The sequence below is a fragment of the Mercenaria mercenaria genome, chromosome 13, assembly GCF_021730395.1.
Source record: "Mercenaria mercenaria strain notata chromosome 13, MADL_Memer_1, whole genome shotgun sequence".
NCBI lineage: Eukaryota > Metazoa > Mollusca > Bivalvia > Venerida > Veneridae > Mercenaria > Mercenaria mercenaria.
Window position 1 is genome coordinate 8411208 of NC_069373.1, and position 16918 is coordinate 8428125.

General features: G+C 35.2%; 1 protein-coding gene across 24 annotated transcripts in view; it reads right to left on the reverse strand.

Annotated features, from left to right (window-relative positions):
- LOC123529947 (ankyrin repeat domain-containing protein 26-like) overlaps positions 1-16918 on the reverse strand; it is a 114071-nt gene that overhangs the window by 47452 nt on the left and 49701 nt on the right. For 20 of the 24 annotated variants that reach the window (XM_053521133.1, XM_053521127.1, XM_053521125.1 and 17 more), the window contains 11 exons: positions 15922-15960; positions 13312-13386; positions 10550-10633; positions 10289-10351; positions 5724-6803; positions 4545-4619; positions 3900-4232; positions 3421-3615; positions 2975-3118; positions 2242-2442; positions 717-809 (listed from right to left, as the gene is read on the reverse strand). In XM_053521133.1, coding sequence (XP_053377108.1) covers positions 717-809; positions 2242-2442; positions 2975-3118; positions 3421-3615; positions 3900-4232; positions 4545-4619; positions 5724-6803; positions 10289-10351; positions 10550-10633; positions 13312-13386; positions 15922-15960 — 2382 coding nt within the window. Of the gene's footprint in view, positions 1-716; positions 810-2241; positions 2443-2974; positions 3119-3420; positions 3616-3899; positions 4233-4544; positions 4620-5723; positions 6804-8116; positions 8153-10288; positions 10352-10549; positions 10634-13311; positions 13387-15921; positions 15961-16918 lie in introns of all 24 variants that reach the window. The other 4 variants (XM_053521136.1, XM_053521124.1, XM_053521137.1 and 1 more) reach the window with 4 other exon arrangements.

Sequence of the window (16918 nt, forward strand, 5' to 3'; positions counted from 1 at the left end):
GTGTAAAATATAAAAATCTTTCACTGGTTGGACGTGCAGATGGGAAATATCTGGCTTGAGGGTAACTAGGAGGTAATGAGGCTCTGCCGAGTTACCGTAAAACAGTTACCCGAGAGCCAGATATTTCCATTCGCATCTTCAACTACTGGTAAGATTCTTTTTCTTGAATGCCATATTTTTCAATTTATAGAGGAAATAAAGTAAAACGAGTGTTTTCTTTTAAGCACTGTGTTATTATAGTAGCGTATTAATTTACGCATTCATTCACAAATTACAGCACATTAGTCATCTTAAACCCGGGGGTGTAAGATTTTGTTTTTAGCCCTGTCAAAAACATGGGAAAATCCTGCCCTGCATGCAAGAATGGTAACGAGGCTCTACCGAGTTACCGTAAAACAGTTACCCGAGAGCCAGATATTTTCATCCGCACATTCAACTACTGATATGTTTCTTTTTCTTGCATGCCATATTTTTCAATTTATAGAAGAAATAAAGTAAAACAAGACTTGTTTTTCTCCTAAGCACAAGGTTACACTTATGAGCAATGTCAAAAGCAACAGCCATGACCTTCACCTATGTTGGTGAAATAATGGTTGCGCATGAGCTATTTCTAAATACAGAAAGATGCTGACGTATAAACAACTAGCTAGACAGTTGTATATATTGCTATCGCTCTCCAAGCATGTAAGCAAGGCTGACCTTGAACTTTGACCTACCGTTACAGGTGTTTTATTCTCCCTCTGGGATAGTGAAGGGGGTATGAACTTTGTGACAACCAACTTGGGTGGTGGTTTCTTAAGTTCACGCTGCTACAATGGTAGTGAGGTTAACATTTATACTGTTAAATTAAACTTCTAGGGAACCATTCCTTTGACATGACACTGACTATAAAATACCTAATGGCAATTAAATCTTGCAATACTCTTTGAAAATGAAAGATTATTCTGATCTAATCTTGTGATACTGTAAAATCTATGTAAATTCTGACATAGAAATAAAGAAGTAGATGTATGTGAGACACCAAAACTGCTTCAGTAACCTAATAAATTGCAATAATGAATATGTTGTATAAAAATTGATTATTTCTGTCTAATCTTGTTGGATTTAGAAGACACTGATAGAAGCTTAATGGAAAGAAGTTGATATTCATGGCCACTGGTCATTCAGTGATGGATCTTTAATGAATAATGGTAGTGACAATGAAAGTTTAAGTCTGCCCTAACTCGATACCCTAGTGAGTAATAAAGAAGTATTCAGGTTCTATAATTAAAATAATAATTACTGACTATACAGTGAAATTTTCATCAAAATGAATTGCTGATGCTTAAAGATGTTCACTGTATGGGGGGTATTTTATAAATCATGTGTCATGCCATAAAAATGAATTTGCAGATTTTACAATTAGAGCATTAATCAATTATTAAATCCTTCCAAAATAAAACAATTAACTACAGCCTGTATTACAAAACACTTATCACTTACAAAATGTAAGAGTTTACCAAAGCAGGGGAAAATTAGAAAAACAGCAAAATACTATCTATAGGAAGGATCCATAATTCTCAAACTTAAGTATTTGCCTTAGATCAAGACATTGTTGCATCCATTAATAATTAATTTGAATCAGACTTTCAACAAGATAAGTCTTTGCTAACATAAAAATATCAAAATATTCTGTTACTGCACAGCAAGCAATAAAAATTTCTTGTCAATTGTTTTAATACTTGTTTATCAGCAGTGTTAAAGTAAAATGTCTTAAACATCAGGCATAAGACTTTTAAGATGGTTAAAAACCTCAACCAAATTTTAATAAATGTGAAATAAAGATATTGTACACATTTAACAATAATAAATCACTTATTGGCACCAGCTTAGATACTTTAATAAGTCTGGCAAACCTCTAATAAAGCAAATATACCACTGACTATTTTTCTCACAGGCTTTTCAAGCAAACATAGTCATTTGAAGCAGGCTACAGACCAGCTAAAACTTATAATAAATTTACTATTTAAGCACCCCATGTTTTACAAAATATCTTAGATAACCTGCTCTATGTAATCTTAACTACTCTTGTAATAGGATTCTCAGATGAAATAATTTATTAAACCAACCAAACTTAACTGAAACAAAGGAAAGTTTGAGAAAATGGATGTCAATAAAATCAAATAAGGAATGAGAGAGACATCCTTATTACAACTCATTATAACAACATTTAAGTTGGGGAACAAATAAAAAATTTCTTACCACCCTTGGTGATGTCAGGCTGTTTGGATTGGAATTGTCTGACCTTTGTGACCTTTCCTCAGAAGGTTGTGACCTCTGTGAAGCATGCTGGGAAGGATGAGAGTATTCCGAGTCATGTTGACGAGCGCTGTCAGGTAGAATGTTATCACTAAAATCACTTACATCAGATTCATCCTCCTCTTCAGCGGCCAGTCTCTCCCTCTGAAACATTATATGCTACATACTGTACATTTGTATCCGATATACAATGTATTTGCCTGATGAAAGATTAATGATACCTTTCAAGAAAAGTTATGTAAAGGTGGCAAGTTAATGTACACAGGGTGCCTGGATTCCATTCCCAAACTAGTGTTCTTCCAAAGTAACAGACAACTTGGCCACATGCATAAGAAGTGGTGTATTAACAATTCCAGAGATTATACCATTCTTATATGCCTGCCTGTGTAAGACAGGGTTTTCTCAAACCCAAGCGACAGAGTAGAATGGAAAACTGACCACAAGTGAGACATTTATCCGGGAAAACACCTGCCTAACCGAGGCATACAGGTTGACGATTATCCCTTAACGCTTTCAAAGATACTGTTCACTAAATAGCTCATACAACTTAATATCATACAGTTTAAGAAGTTTAAGAACCAAGCTAGATATCATTATATAGTTTACCAGAAGTAATTTTTACATCAAACTTCAAGAAACGTCATTTTGAAACCATTTAAAAAGATAAATCACTCACCTCTAGCTCCGCCTGTGCTTCCCTTTCAATCTCCGCCTGTCTCCGCCTCTCCTCCTCCTCCCACTGTCGCTGACGCTCCTCCTCCTCTTCCATTTCTTGTAGAAGCCTCATTTCTTTTTCTCGCTTTTCTTTTTCTTCTTTTTCCTATTTCAGTGTGTAAGATTATTTAAATATGTGCACTTTATAAATTTATTTATTTGAGTGATGAATAATAATGGTCTAAATAAAGCTCAAGCGTTTTAACAAAATAAATTTTTCTTTTTATATGCTGGGCTGTGTTGTAGACTGCTCATAAAGTTACATCTAACAAGATGTCAAAACAGACTTGCACTATTTCATTAATCAAATGTTTTTCCTGTAAAGAACAAGTTTAAATCTCTGTAAAATGTTCTGTAATTACTAATCATGTTTTATGGATATCAAGATTTGTGGATGGAAGTGTTAACCTTTTGTCTCTCTATTTCCCACTCACTGACAGACTCATCATCTGTAGCAACACTGCTCTGTCCCCTTGGTGTTCTCGGAGTGTTGTCAACAGAATCAATGCCTATCACTACCGGAGAAGACACATCCACTACAACTGGAGACTCCTCCCCATTCTCTGCTCCCTCCTCCTCCTCCTCTCCTGACTGTATGTCATCCTGAAATGTGTATCAAACACTGAAATAGGCATAACAACTGAACGCTACTTATAATGTAACCTGCAGAAATAATGTTCTATCAGTAAGTGAAATACTCAAATGGGGTAAAAAAATGGCAAATCTTCTAAAATGCCTCATATCGAAACCATGAAGACTTTCATTTGTTTTGTCTTGACTTTTTTTCTGCATTATACAAAACTGCACAGAAATTCATACACAAAATTTACAAAACATTCCATGTGTCTGCATGCCTGGTACCAAAATTTGCAAACTGTAAACATTACCTCAGAATCCCAGTTGTCATCTTCTTCATCTTGTTGCTGTGACAACACATCTGGTTCCTCCACATGTGCTGTAATCACAGTCCTCTGCATAGAGGCGGAGCCACTTGTTGTGGGTGGGTCTGGTGTGTCACGTGACCGAAGTTGAGAGGAGTCAGACTGAGGCTCGGGTGTTGGCTGGGACTGTATCCCAGAAGACAGAGACTGCATGCCTGGGGATGGGCCTATTTCTTGTCTGACTCCAAACGAGGTCACAGCTTCTTGAATTTTATCCTGCTTTTCTGACTCCTCCTCCTCCTCATAATATTCATACTCCTGAACATCCGGACTTCCATCCTGTATTATCATTTAGTTTGTATTTTAAACATATACATGTATTGTAAAATTCAGAATGTCTTAAATCATCATCAATGACAAAATAATACATTTTCATCATCAAAATCAACATCATCACAATTAAACTATAAAGATGTCCAAATTCAAAATGTACTGTTATATCAGACGACCATGTTCAAATCAGTCGGCTGTATAAAACAGCAATGTCATAGCTTCTAGCAAAACATCAAAGTTCACTTCAAGCAAGATAAAAGTATGATATGCAAAGCAAGCATGTTCAGCAGAATAAAATGGCCACATCAAAACAGTTACCTGATTCCCGAAACCTGCAGCATTTCGTGGTGTCCTTGGTGTAGTACCTTCCTCTGAGGAATCCCACTGACTTGTCTGGAAAAAAAATCCCATTCTTTCTAACACAATATAACTTTACAAAAAAAGAATGACTATAGTCTGTAATACAGATACTAGATTGATGCAGTTTAGTTCAGTTCATTATGGCAATTACTCCTATTAGCAACTTTTACAAACAGAAAACTATAATACATGTTATGTTCTCAAGAAAACCAGTTCTCTAAAATTTCAGTAACACAATAAATAAACAAGACAACATTCATTGCTTAGAAGATTATCTTTCTTTGTGTTGACTGACAGAAAAATGTGAAAATAATTAAATAAGAATACAATATCTCTAAAAAATTTCAAATACTGATGAAGTTAAAATGGTGAATAGAGGCAAGTTACATGAATAAAAACTTCTTAACCCTTAACCCGCTATGTTTCTATAATGGACTAGTCCATCTTTCAATTTGGACAGTACCACTTATTACTCAAAGGGGTTTTCACTGAAAATTTACTGACTGAATAGCGAACAGTGCAGACCATGATCAGACTGCATGGATGTGCAGGCTGATCTTGGTCTGCACTGGTCGCAAAGGCAGAACCATCTGCCGCCAGCAGGCTAAGGGTTAAATATGCTTTACAGAACCCAAATTCTGTTAAAGTGGTTCTCCAGGAAAATTCTGCAATGTAACTGAGGAACTGAATTTTATAAACAAGACAAAAAGTCCTGAAGTTTGTTTTTTTATGACATCTTTTTATGAAAAAATGTAAAATCACAAATAGGAAAATTTCTCTATGATCTGCATGTTTTCCTGGAGCTTACATTTTACTCATCTGGTAGGGTCTTGGAGCAAAGCTAGCTTTTTGTTATGGCATGAAAATTAAATATAATTCCATGTACATGCGTAACTAAAGACAGTGAGTACATAATAATATCAATTCATGGTATGAACGGTGTGGCATTGAAAGATAAAAAATAACGTGCATGGGGAGGTCAGGCAACACACAAATTCTCATCATTCAAAATATAAAATGAAAGTCAAAGATTATTCATAAGGTGACAGGAATACAACAATAATGGCATGACAATTAGAGCACAGCACATCCAGTGATTATCACAAGTGATTTATTCTCACAGCACACCTCATTCACCTCATCCCCATCATCCTCAGCCAATGACATCTGCTCTTCCATTGTATCTTGAGTTATAGGTTCTGTACTTGCTCTATGGAAGTCATCCTGACTGGGTAACATGTGCCGGCTGGCAAATGTAGTAGGTGACTCATCAGCAAGAGCTCTAGCCACTTCTTTGTCAGAACTTATACTTCCATTTCTACTAGAGCTTAACTTCTTTCCAGCCCTGTCTTTTACAGAAGATGACTGCTTCTTTTTCTTAGACTTCACCATCTGAACGAAGTCCTCTTGAAGAGACTCAGTATCAAGAGTATCAGAGTCTTCTGCCTCAGTTGTACTTGGTTCATACTCCAACATAACTTTAGGAGCACTAAGACGATCCATGACCTTGAACTCTGCATGACTTCCATCTATGCCTTCACTGACACTTCTTTCTATCTCTTCTTTCAAGCTTGCTTCTTTCAGAGATTTTTCGTCACCTTCTGACTTCTCAATGGAATTGTAGTAATCCATCTCTTCAGATATCAGTTCTTCAATCTCTTGATGTTCAACCTCTTCATTTTCTTCGTTTACAGTTTCTCTTTCCTGATTTTCATAATCATCTCTGTCTTCTATCATTTCTTCAACTTCTTGCACTCCCATCTCTGTATCAAGAGTACCCTGCTGGCCAATTTCTATTCTGTCCAATGTTTCATCTTCAGAGTCGAATTCTTCATCATTATCGTAAATCTCTTCTTCATTTTCAGCTGGTGTATTTCTTTGGATTTCTGGTTTCTTACTGAGCAAATCTTGAGACAATGAAGATTTTAGGTCATTATCAGTCAATTCAGTTCTCTCAATAACTGTCAAAGCCCTTTGTGTATCCATAGCAACACTACTTGACCTTGAGCCTGGATGACTGATGTCGGTAGATTCATTTAATTCATTAATGAATAATGCATTAATTTCGCCAGTGTTGGCTAGTTTGTCTTGACCGCTGACATTATCTGGAGTAGTGGATTCCTGAACTATTTCAACAGTTGTGGATTCTTGTACTATTTCTACAGTCATTGTGTTAGAATCCTGTATGGCTGACAGGTCCTCATTCACTGTAGGATCCTATACATTTCAAAGAATGGCAATATTATTGTAAAAATAACCAAGAAATTCAAATTCAAAACCAAGTCCGGTATAAATCAATGTGTTAAGAAGTGAAGTTTTACAAGTTTTATAGGCTGTCTGCTGATGATGTTCTATACTTCACAATAATAACTCTTATACAAATTGAAAACTACTGCTCAAGTGAGTATGTAGCACCCATTGACTAAAGATGCATGAAAATGTACTAAGTGTTACATAATTTATGCGCAAAGTTTTCAAATCAAATTTTTTCAGTTTTCTAATATAACTGGCAAGTAACCTCGCAGGAGGGCCAGTGTGCCATGCTAATAGCCAAATGCAAACTAATATATATTCAATGCTAAATGCTAATTATTTCATTCTAAATGCCAAATACTTAATGCTAAATACTACAAACCAAATGTTACATGCTAATATATTTAATGACAAATGCCAAATGCAAAATATCAAATAGCTTATGCTCATTGCCAAATCATAAATAATTATCAAAAAATTCTTTAATAAGTTAATGATCTCTTGAAGAAATAAATGTAACTTTAACTGACAAGCCTGATTTGAAGCAATAACATGTTCTACAGGTCAAGATAACATTTAACCAAAACTGTTTACTCCCAAACTTTTGGAAAAAAAGATTTTAATTGTGACAAGTTATGTAATGAAGGCCAATGACTATGTAACAGATGCATTCATCCACTGATATATTCTGCTTAATTTACATAGGCATTAAGCTTTGGAATCTATTACTTTGCAAATAACAATTAGCATTTATCATTCGACAGTCAACATTTGACATTAAGCATGTAGCAAATAGCAATGTTGCAATAACCATTTGGCAATTAGCATGTCACACTGGCCTTCCGTAAATCTGTCGTAAACTAAAGTATACAATTTAATCTATTTAAGTAACCATTTCACCAATACACATATAATGATATATGTCCATTTTAGCTCATGCATTTCTGTAGCAAAAATCTATTGTTTCTATTTTATTCATGCATACAGCAATGTTATATGGGTCAAATAATTTTCTTGATTTTAGCCGTGTCATGAGAAAACCAACATAGTGGGTTTGTGACCAGCATGGATCCAGACTAGCCTGCGCATCCACGCAGTCTGGTCAGGATCCATGCTGTTCGCTAAAGGTTTCTCCAATCCCAATAGGCTTTAAAAGCGAACAGCATGGATCCTGACCAGACTGCGCGGATGTGCAGGCTGGTCTGGATCCATGCTGGTCGCAAACCCACTATGTTGGTTTTCTCATGGCGCGGCTTATTTGTATGTTTATGATTTACCAGGTTCCAGTGGATCTTTTTAACAGGAACAGATTTCTGCATAAAAAAGTATGTTTATCTTAATACGGTCCTATCTTCCTACATTTTTTTCATGGCTAGAGATCATCGACAACTTGAGCAGTTCAATTTAACCTTTACCCTGCTACATTTCTAAAATGAACTGGTCCATCATTCAATTTGGGCAATACCATTTATCATTCTAAGGGGTGTTCACTGAAAATTTACTGACTGAATAGCGAACAGTGCAGACCATGACCAGCCTGTACGGATGTGCAGGCTGATATAATCATCTTGGTCTGCCCTGGTCGCAAAGGCAGTCACTTGCCGCCAGCAGGCTAAAGGTTAAGTAAAGCTGTGTACAAGAAGGATACTTAGAGAAAGTCCCGCCATTCCAAGAAATCAAAATTTACACTACAGAACGCCAATACACTTCAAAATAAAACCTGTTAAAACAATCAATAAGCACATTGCAAACAGCACACTGCTACACTCCATCAAAAGCACCAACTCCAGACACAAATGAAATCAGTGCACACATAAACAAGAGGGTCATGATGACCCCGGATCGCTCACCTGAGTAATATGAGCTACATGTTTCAAATGTCAAACTGATGATAAAATATTAAGAAAGTCAGTAGATCACATTCATGGTCAATGAAATTCAGTTTTACGGTTTGTGTGCAAAACTGTGTATGTCATCAAAATTTCAAGGCTGTATCTTCAGTAGGTCAAGGTCACAGTCAAGTGGCATCATATTACTTGGGGTCATCAGGTAATTATAATTAAACAGTCTTGGAAATAGGATCAGATGATTTTTTAAGTATTTTTCCTATATAACTCACATAATAACTAAGTGACCCCAGGGCGGGGCCTCTTTTAACCCCAGGGGCATAATTTGAACAATTTTGGTAGAGGACTACTAGACAATGCATCATATCAAATATCAAAAGCCTAGTTCGTACGGTTTCAGACAAGAAGATTTTTAAAGCTTTTTCCTATATAAGTCTATATAAAACTTGGGACCCATGGGGTACAATTTGAAAAAGTTTGGTTGAGGACCATAAGACAATGCTACAAACCAAATATCAAAGGTCAAAGTGTTGTGGTTTCAGAAAAGAAGATTTTTAAACTTTTTTTCCTATATAAGTCTATGTAAAACTTGGGACCCCCGGGGCAGGGCCATATTTGACCCTAGGGGGATAATTTGAACAATCTTGGTAGAGGACCACTAGATGATGCTACATACCAAATATCAAAGCCCTAGGCCATGTGGTTTTGTACAAGAAGATTTTCAAAGTTTTACCTATATAAGTCTATATAAACCATGTGATACCCGGGGTGGGGCCATATTTAACCCTAGGGGGATAATTTGAATAATTTTGGTAGAGAACCACTAGATGATGCTACATACCAAATATCAAACCCTAGGCCCTGTGGTTTTGTACAAGAAGATTTTCAAAGTTTTCCCTATATAAGTCTATATAAACCATGTGACTCCCGGGGCAGGGTCATATTTGACACTAGGGGGATAATTTGAATAACTTTGGTAGAGGACCACTAGATAATGCTACATACCAGACCTAGGCCCTGTTGTTTTGGACAAGATTTTTAAAGTTTTTCCTTTTGGTTGCCATGGCAACCAGAGGTCTGCATGGAATTCAATTTTTTGAACTATTTTGAAAGGGGGCCACCCAAGGATCATTCCTGTGAAGTTTGGTGTAATTCTGCCCAATGGTTTTCAAGAGGAAGATTTTTTTAGAAATTGTTGACAGACGACGCACGATGCACGACGGACATCAAGCGGTCACAATAGCTCACCTTGTCACTTCGTGACAGGTGAGCTAAAAAGCTATCTAATTTTTTTTTTCTTGTCTTCATTTCAGTTCTTAACTACAAGTCAAAGAAATAGATGGTTTCTATGGGTTTAAATGATTTGGACATTACCATTAACTGTTAAAAGGGGTGCTTACCTAAAACATACTGATTGAATAGCAAACAGTGCAGATCATGATCAGACTGCACAGATGTGCAGGCTGATCATGATCTACACTGGTCGCAAAGGCAGAATCAGTTTTGTCCAGCATGACAAGGGTTTAAACTGTGCTTGTAAAATATGAATTTTTTAAGAACATAAACTCTTCCTGTATTACAGCATGTAAAATGACTGTATACCTTCTCTACAGCTGATTTCTCTGGATTGAGTGTGTCCTCTAGGTCACTGTCTATCTCTGGAGACTGGAACAATAAAAGAACATTTGTTTTGATGTTTATGATGCCTTTCAAAATTTTGAATAAAAGATATCAAGACATCCTGATAGCATTAACAGTTTTTGATAAATAATCTTTTTCTAACCTCATGTCACAATGCAATTAAACACAGATCCCTAATCAGATTTATATTTCAATGCTTAACAATATTAGCAAGAGGCATACCTCAACTTCTTCTCGGATCTGTATAGACTGGTTCCCTTTATCTGTCTCACTGTGACGAGTTGAGTCCCAGTCACTTTCTTCATCCTGACAACACAAAATTTAAAATCTACAATTTTTATGTGTTTTATACCATAGAAATATACTTTACTAGACATTAAAGTCAGAAATCCCCAAAGTCACAACTTCAGACTAGGACCAACTTTAGGACCTTGACTGACTATAAATTTCCAAATTTTTCACTATCCCAAATTTTCTTCTCATTTTTAATTTAAAAAAAAAGATTCAAAGATCACTCCAAGGTAAATCTTTAATGCAATAATATAACAAATCTAAATTTCTGATGTAACATATAACTATCTAAAAAATACTTTGAAACACAGTTGCAGACTGTAAACAATGTGGCTTATACAGCTTCACAGGGGATGTTGTTCTTTGAAGTAACACATGCTTTATTCTTAAAGGTGGTCAATCACATTTGAGCAAGATTTTATGACAATTTTCAGTTTTCATAATATTATATTCTGTTAGACATTTATTTACAGAACAAAAATACCCATTACATAGGGTTAGATTCCTATTGGAAATATACATTTTATTACTTCTTATGAATTTTTATGATTACCTCCCTTTAATATTCAAAAGTAGATTATTTCTTTTGATTTCAATATAATTTCTAGTTTTACATGACCATTTAATGAATATTGAGGTATTTAGGCTGCCAAAAACAAAAGGCGAGTTTAAAATAGTATGCAGCTTTGGAATTCATCTATTTTCAATCTATCTTGGTTGCGCAACTGAGATAGACAAAGGGAGGTAATAATGATTTTATGAACTTGCATTTCTTTTGAATTTTGGCAGAATATATACTTGCCAATGCAAATCTTTGAAATATTTAATAAAACAGTGCTAATATTCATATTTTTCTTTAGGCAAAATATGTTTATTGAATTTATACTTATGGTTAAATGACACTATCTCGGCTGAGCAACCATGATAGGAAAATCATATTTCAAAAATACTTTCAGTGAAAATCTAATGAGTATTAAGAACTCGGTGAACACAAATAAGTGTAAATTAGCAATTGTTAAGTTTTGAACAAATTCAAGTGTTGACCAAAATCTGATTAACCACCTTTACTGTAATTCTGCATGTGTATCAAAACTATATCATCTAGTGTACAGACATTTTGTCCAGCTATGCTTTTAAGCTCTGATATAGAATGGCACACATCATAATAAAAGCACACCTTACCAAATATATTTATACATTATGATGATTTTTTCCAAAAATATGCTCAACTAGAATATTCACATACTTCTTGGTGATATTTTTTAAAAAGAATATATTAAGGATATTGCAGTATTTTTGTTACTATACAATCATGTACTATCTGCAATGGCATGCCATATGTGGTTACTGGCATGACTAAAGCTATATCATAAGATTTTTTACGTTTAGGAGTACTAATCAGCAACTGAAGGCCATTGCTGTTAATCAAGTTGTTTACATAACTTCCAATTTCTGGAACATCACAAGGTGTGCCAGTGAGTTGTTGTGTAAACTTGCAGTTATTGGCATGGGGTGAAAGTTTCTGTCCTATGCACTTTGGATACTATTTATAGAAAGGTATATAAATACGGATTTGTTTAAGTGTCTATGCTGAAAATTTATAAACGTATTATCAAAGTCTTGCTGACATATTACTCTCTTCTAAAGTGCACATATAACATGAGAATATGTTACTAGAAGCACATACAACAAAAGCAACATTATGGAAATCTATATCTATAATGACGGATTTATCTCATACTAATTGATTACATGTACCTCACAAAACTCAGATTATTACTATTAAAATAGTTCCTCTATTAATACAGTGTCAAACAACTATTTTTTTTAAATGAATTCGTTTAACAAGTTTCAAAATCAAAGCCCCAAATTTTTTTTTTTTTTTTTTACTGGAAATTCTCAAGAAAAATTCCAAATGTAAAGAAACTTTCCACTATTTTTTCATCTTTCTAACTACTTTGTAGTTAACTCATCATAACTAACTCAGTTACTGCTAGTACTTTTTACCCTGCACTATAATTATATTAATCAGGATCTAAGGAGGAAGAAAAAGGACCACAAATGCTGTAAATGAGTATTTTTAACAAAACATGGAGTTATTCAAGATGAACACCTCATATAGTGGATACAATTCTTGCACTCTGGTTATATCTTATGTCGACAACTTACACATACATCACTAAAACATCCATCTAATGATCAGTTCTTTGTCTTGCATTAGTTAAACTAGTCTAGCTATCGACTAGAGAATCTTTTTCAATTTAGATTTTTTTTTAATTTCTATAGTTTGCTTTTCATATCTCAGCAAATTATCTCCTGACTTATTTTGTGAGAAGAAAAAGGCCATAATTATACAAAACATGAATAGCCTCAGATGTTACCTCCTCTGAAAAACATAAGGTCTGAATACAGACAAATGTTAAACAGTCAAGTCAGTATTAAAAGTAGGAGCAAGTACAAAATATAACTGCAATATGCAAAACTTTTGCAGTACTGATATTTTAAATATTTCCAACATGTTTTCCTCACAGTAACAACCAACATTTGGTATTAATTCAATAAACTTAATCTGAACATTAGACAGAAATGAAAAGAACTAATCAAAAACCAAAGAACACCAACAGTGCACTCACAGCATCTACCAAAGTGAGGAAAGGGTATGGGAAAAGGAGACATATAGTGTAATAATGCACCTTATCTACTGAAGTTTGTGCTGAAGCAGGGATTATGGCAGGGTGCACCTCTGCCTCCACTATAATTTCCCTATCCTGAAACCAGTTCAAACCATAGTTGTCACGACAATGTTTCACTTTGAAAGGGAATTTTAGTAATTTCTTCATAATCAATTATTTAGAATTTGAAATTACTAAAACTGTCAATAAATGGTAAATAATTATGTAATTGACAGATTATTTAAAGCACAAGTTTAAAGTTCACTATTTTTTAGTCAATTAAAATGGACACAGAAAGGCTGACCAAATTACAGTCGAACTTCGATGGCTCGAACTCGAGGGTCCCATTGAAATAAGTTCGAGTTTTCCGTTGTTTGAGCCATCCAAATGGCGGCCATTTTGAATTTGGGAATTCGAGGGAATGATGTGTTACAAACCTTACATCATAATATATTGTCATATTGTACCTACATGTGTGTATGATACGATGATTTGTAAAAAACAAACGCTGAAATAGTCTTTATTATTTATTTTCAAACATGACATAGATACGAAAAAAACATAGATAAAACATTAATATATAATCATAAGAATTTGGTGAAGACTGCATCAAATAAGAAGACATGAATAGCAAACCTTTATGAATCATAGTCCAGTGCAAATATTTTCAAATATAAACACATTAAAACGCAAACACTAAATTCATGGACATATTTGAAAAACAGTACTAAATGACGTCACATGTAGACATAGGCTATAAATAGACACATGAAATCTACACAACTAATAAGCATACGTCAGTTTATTCATAATATCAGTGAGTTATGTACAGTATACAGTTTTACAGTTTATTTTTTTGAATAAATCCTTGATGGAGGACTGAACCGCCAAACGTTTGTTGAACTCTAATTTGGAGAGAGATTTGTACTTAGTTCTAACACATTTTTGAGTTTTTCACATTTGATGATGGCTTTATATATTTTGTTTCTAAAGTTGTTTTTTTATCTTATTTTCGTTTTGTTCCTTGCTTTCCAGTAGCCGACTTAGCTATCCCCCCCCCCCCCCCCCCACCCCGCGTTTCCAGGTCCTTTAATAATTTATTCAGCCATGCTAAAGCAGCATGAAAGTTAACATCGACTCTCCCGTTTTTATGACAGACATTGCTCAATTATTTTAAATAATTTTATCCGTATTAATCAAAGCCCATTAAAGCATTGCAGTGAATAAAAGTCACTTTGTTTAATTCGTTTGTTGTTTACCGACGCTAATTACATAAGCGTGTGAAAATTACGCACGTGCCGGTTAAAGGGGAAGCTTGGCGAATGTCAGGCAGAGGTGTGAAAAACTTTGAAAACACAAGCCATTCCGGCGACAAATTGGCTGTTCGACTGAATAGGTGTAATTATCACTGTAATTGAGCTGAAGGGACCACCAAATGAGTTCCAGAGTTCGAATTTTCGAAGTTCGAGCGATCCGAGGTAGAACTATACAGTCTAACCTGTACTAACGGTCACCTCCGATCAGCGGTCACCTCCGTTCAGCGGCCACTTTATGACGCCCCCGACGGATTTTCCTCTATTTTGTCACTTTATTCAGCGGCCACCTGCCGTCCGCGGCCAGCGGCCACCGAAATTGCCTCCCGACCGCCGTATTTGACTCCTTTCAGCGGCCATTTTTCTTCCAAAACCAATTATTTTTAGGCAATAATCGCAGAAGATACCCGATTTTGAGAAGCACGTGGTTGCTAAGTTTCGCGTGACTTCACCACAAGAACGACAAAATGACATGAGCTTCTCAATTAAAACTGAAAACCAAAGGTGTAATCCCCTTTTGTTATGAGCAAATGGCCAGTAATTATCGGTAATTAGCGTGTCACCTCGTGTCAATTTTGTTGTTCACAGTTTGACCTCGGTTAAAGATAATACTCGATAACTAATTTGTAGCATAATATTTGTGATTTTTTTATATTTTTTTATACTTCTGTCATCAAAATACTAATAAATTTATACGAAATTAATTGTGTTTGAAAAAAGTATAAACCACTCTATCTTTTACGGAACGTAACGGCAATCTTAGAATTAGCGTAGATAATAAGCGCCGAGAGTAGCTTCCCTTACCAAAATGGCGAAAATGGTAAACAAACTGTTTTGAAGTTGGAAAATTGTCTGTAACAATTTTTGTAGTAAAAAAAACCATGCCGGAGTGTCTGATTGCTAAGAAGACCATTCGTATTGCGAAGGCAAATGCACGTTATTGTATCCTGGTAAAATAATAATGGAAAACCCAAAAAGAAGTGGGCCTAAAGGCTATAGACTGGTCAGAAGTCTGAAAAATACATATACTGGCTGCACCTCCGATCAGCGGTCACCTGGCTTAAGCGGTCAAATTGTCTGCTTCCCTTGGCTGGCTGCTTAAGACAGGTTAGACTGTATAGAATAAAGAAGGAATAAATTCGGGACCGGGCGAAGAGTTCGAGCGCTCCCGGGTGTTCGAAAGATCCGAGTTCGAGCCATTGAAGTTCAACTGTATGTTACTTTCTGGAATTAACTTTACAAATCTTTTCTTGTTTTTTTTTTTTTAAATACTATTTAGTTTAAAAGTATTAATAAGAGTTTGAGGAGGTGTTCGAACCTGGTCTTGGGGATCGTCATCCTCAGAGTCCCAGTATGGCTGCATGCATGAAAAATATTCACATTAAGACTGACAATAGCTTCTGAGACATATACCACATACAACACTATCACAGAACGATTTCTCATCCCAAAGCCTGTTTTAAAGTTTTATGAACTATAAATTGTGAAATCTAATAATCATGAGGGACTGCTTTGAGCATCTTTCAAGGCTGAGTCAACTGTGGAAACTAATTTCAAACATAAAATTCCTATGGAAGGCATGCATAGAATTTGAAATATGAAATATCAATTTTGGTCAGAGCCATAAAGCTAATTTAAGCTAAATAAAATAAACAATTCCCGAGCATTTTTATAAACGGTCTTTTTTCAATATTAAGTGATGAGTATTGGATATTTTAACCTATCCAGAAGTGAGTGACAATCATGCTGTCAATACTCACTTCTACCCAAGACTTTACCTTTACCCTGCTAAATTTCTATAATGGATTGGTCTATCATTCAATTTGGGCAATACCTGTATTCACTGAAAATATACAGACTGAATAGCGAACAGTGCAGACCATGATCTGTCTGCACAGACGTGCAGGCTGATCTTGGTCTGCACTGGTCGCAAACGCAGGATCAATTCCGCCAGCAGGCTAAAGTTTAATTTGTTTTAGGAAATTTCAAGTAATAAAAACAAGCTTCAAAAATCGCCTGAAACAACTTATGTAAATCAGGGTTCATACAGAGCAACCAAGCAAAAATTCAAGGACTCTTTAAGGATTTTCCTCTTAAATTTCAGGACTATTTTTCAACTGTTTTCAAGGATTAGTACTAGATTTGAACAGTAAAAGATTCTAAATTTACATTATTCTCAGCCAACAAAATGTTTCCAACATGTCTTTTACTTTTTCTGTGTGATTTTTCTCCAGTTTAACCAATGTTTCCAACGCTAAATTGTTTTTCACACAATTTACACTTTGCTAACAAATATATATGCCTACTAGCCACCA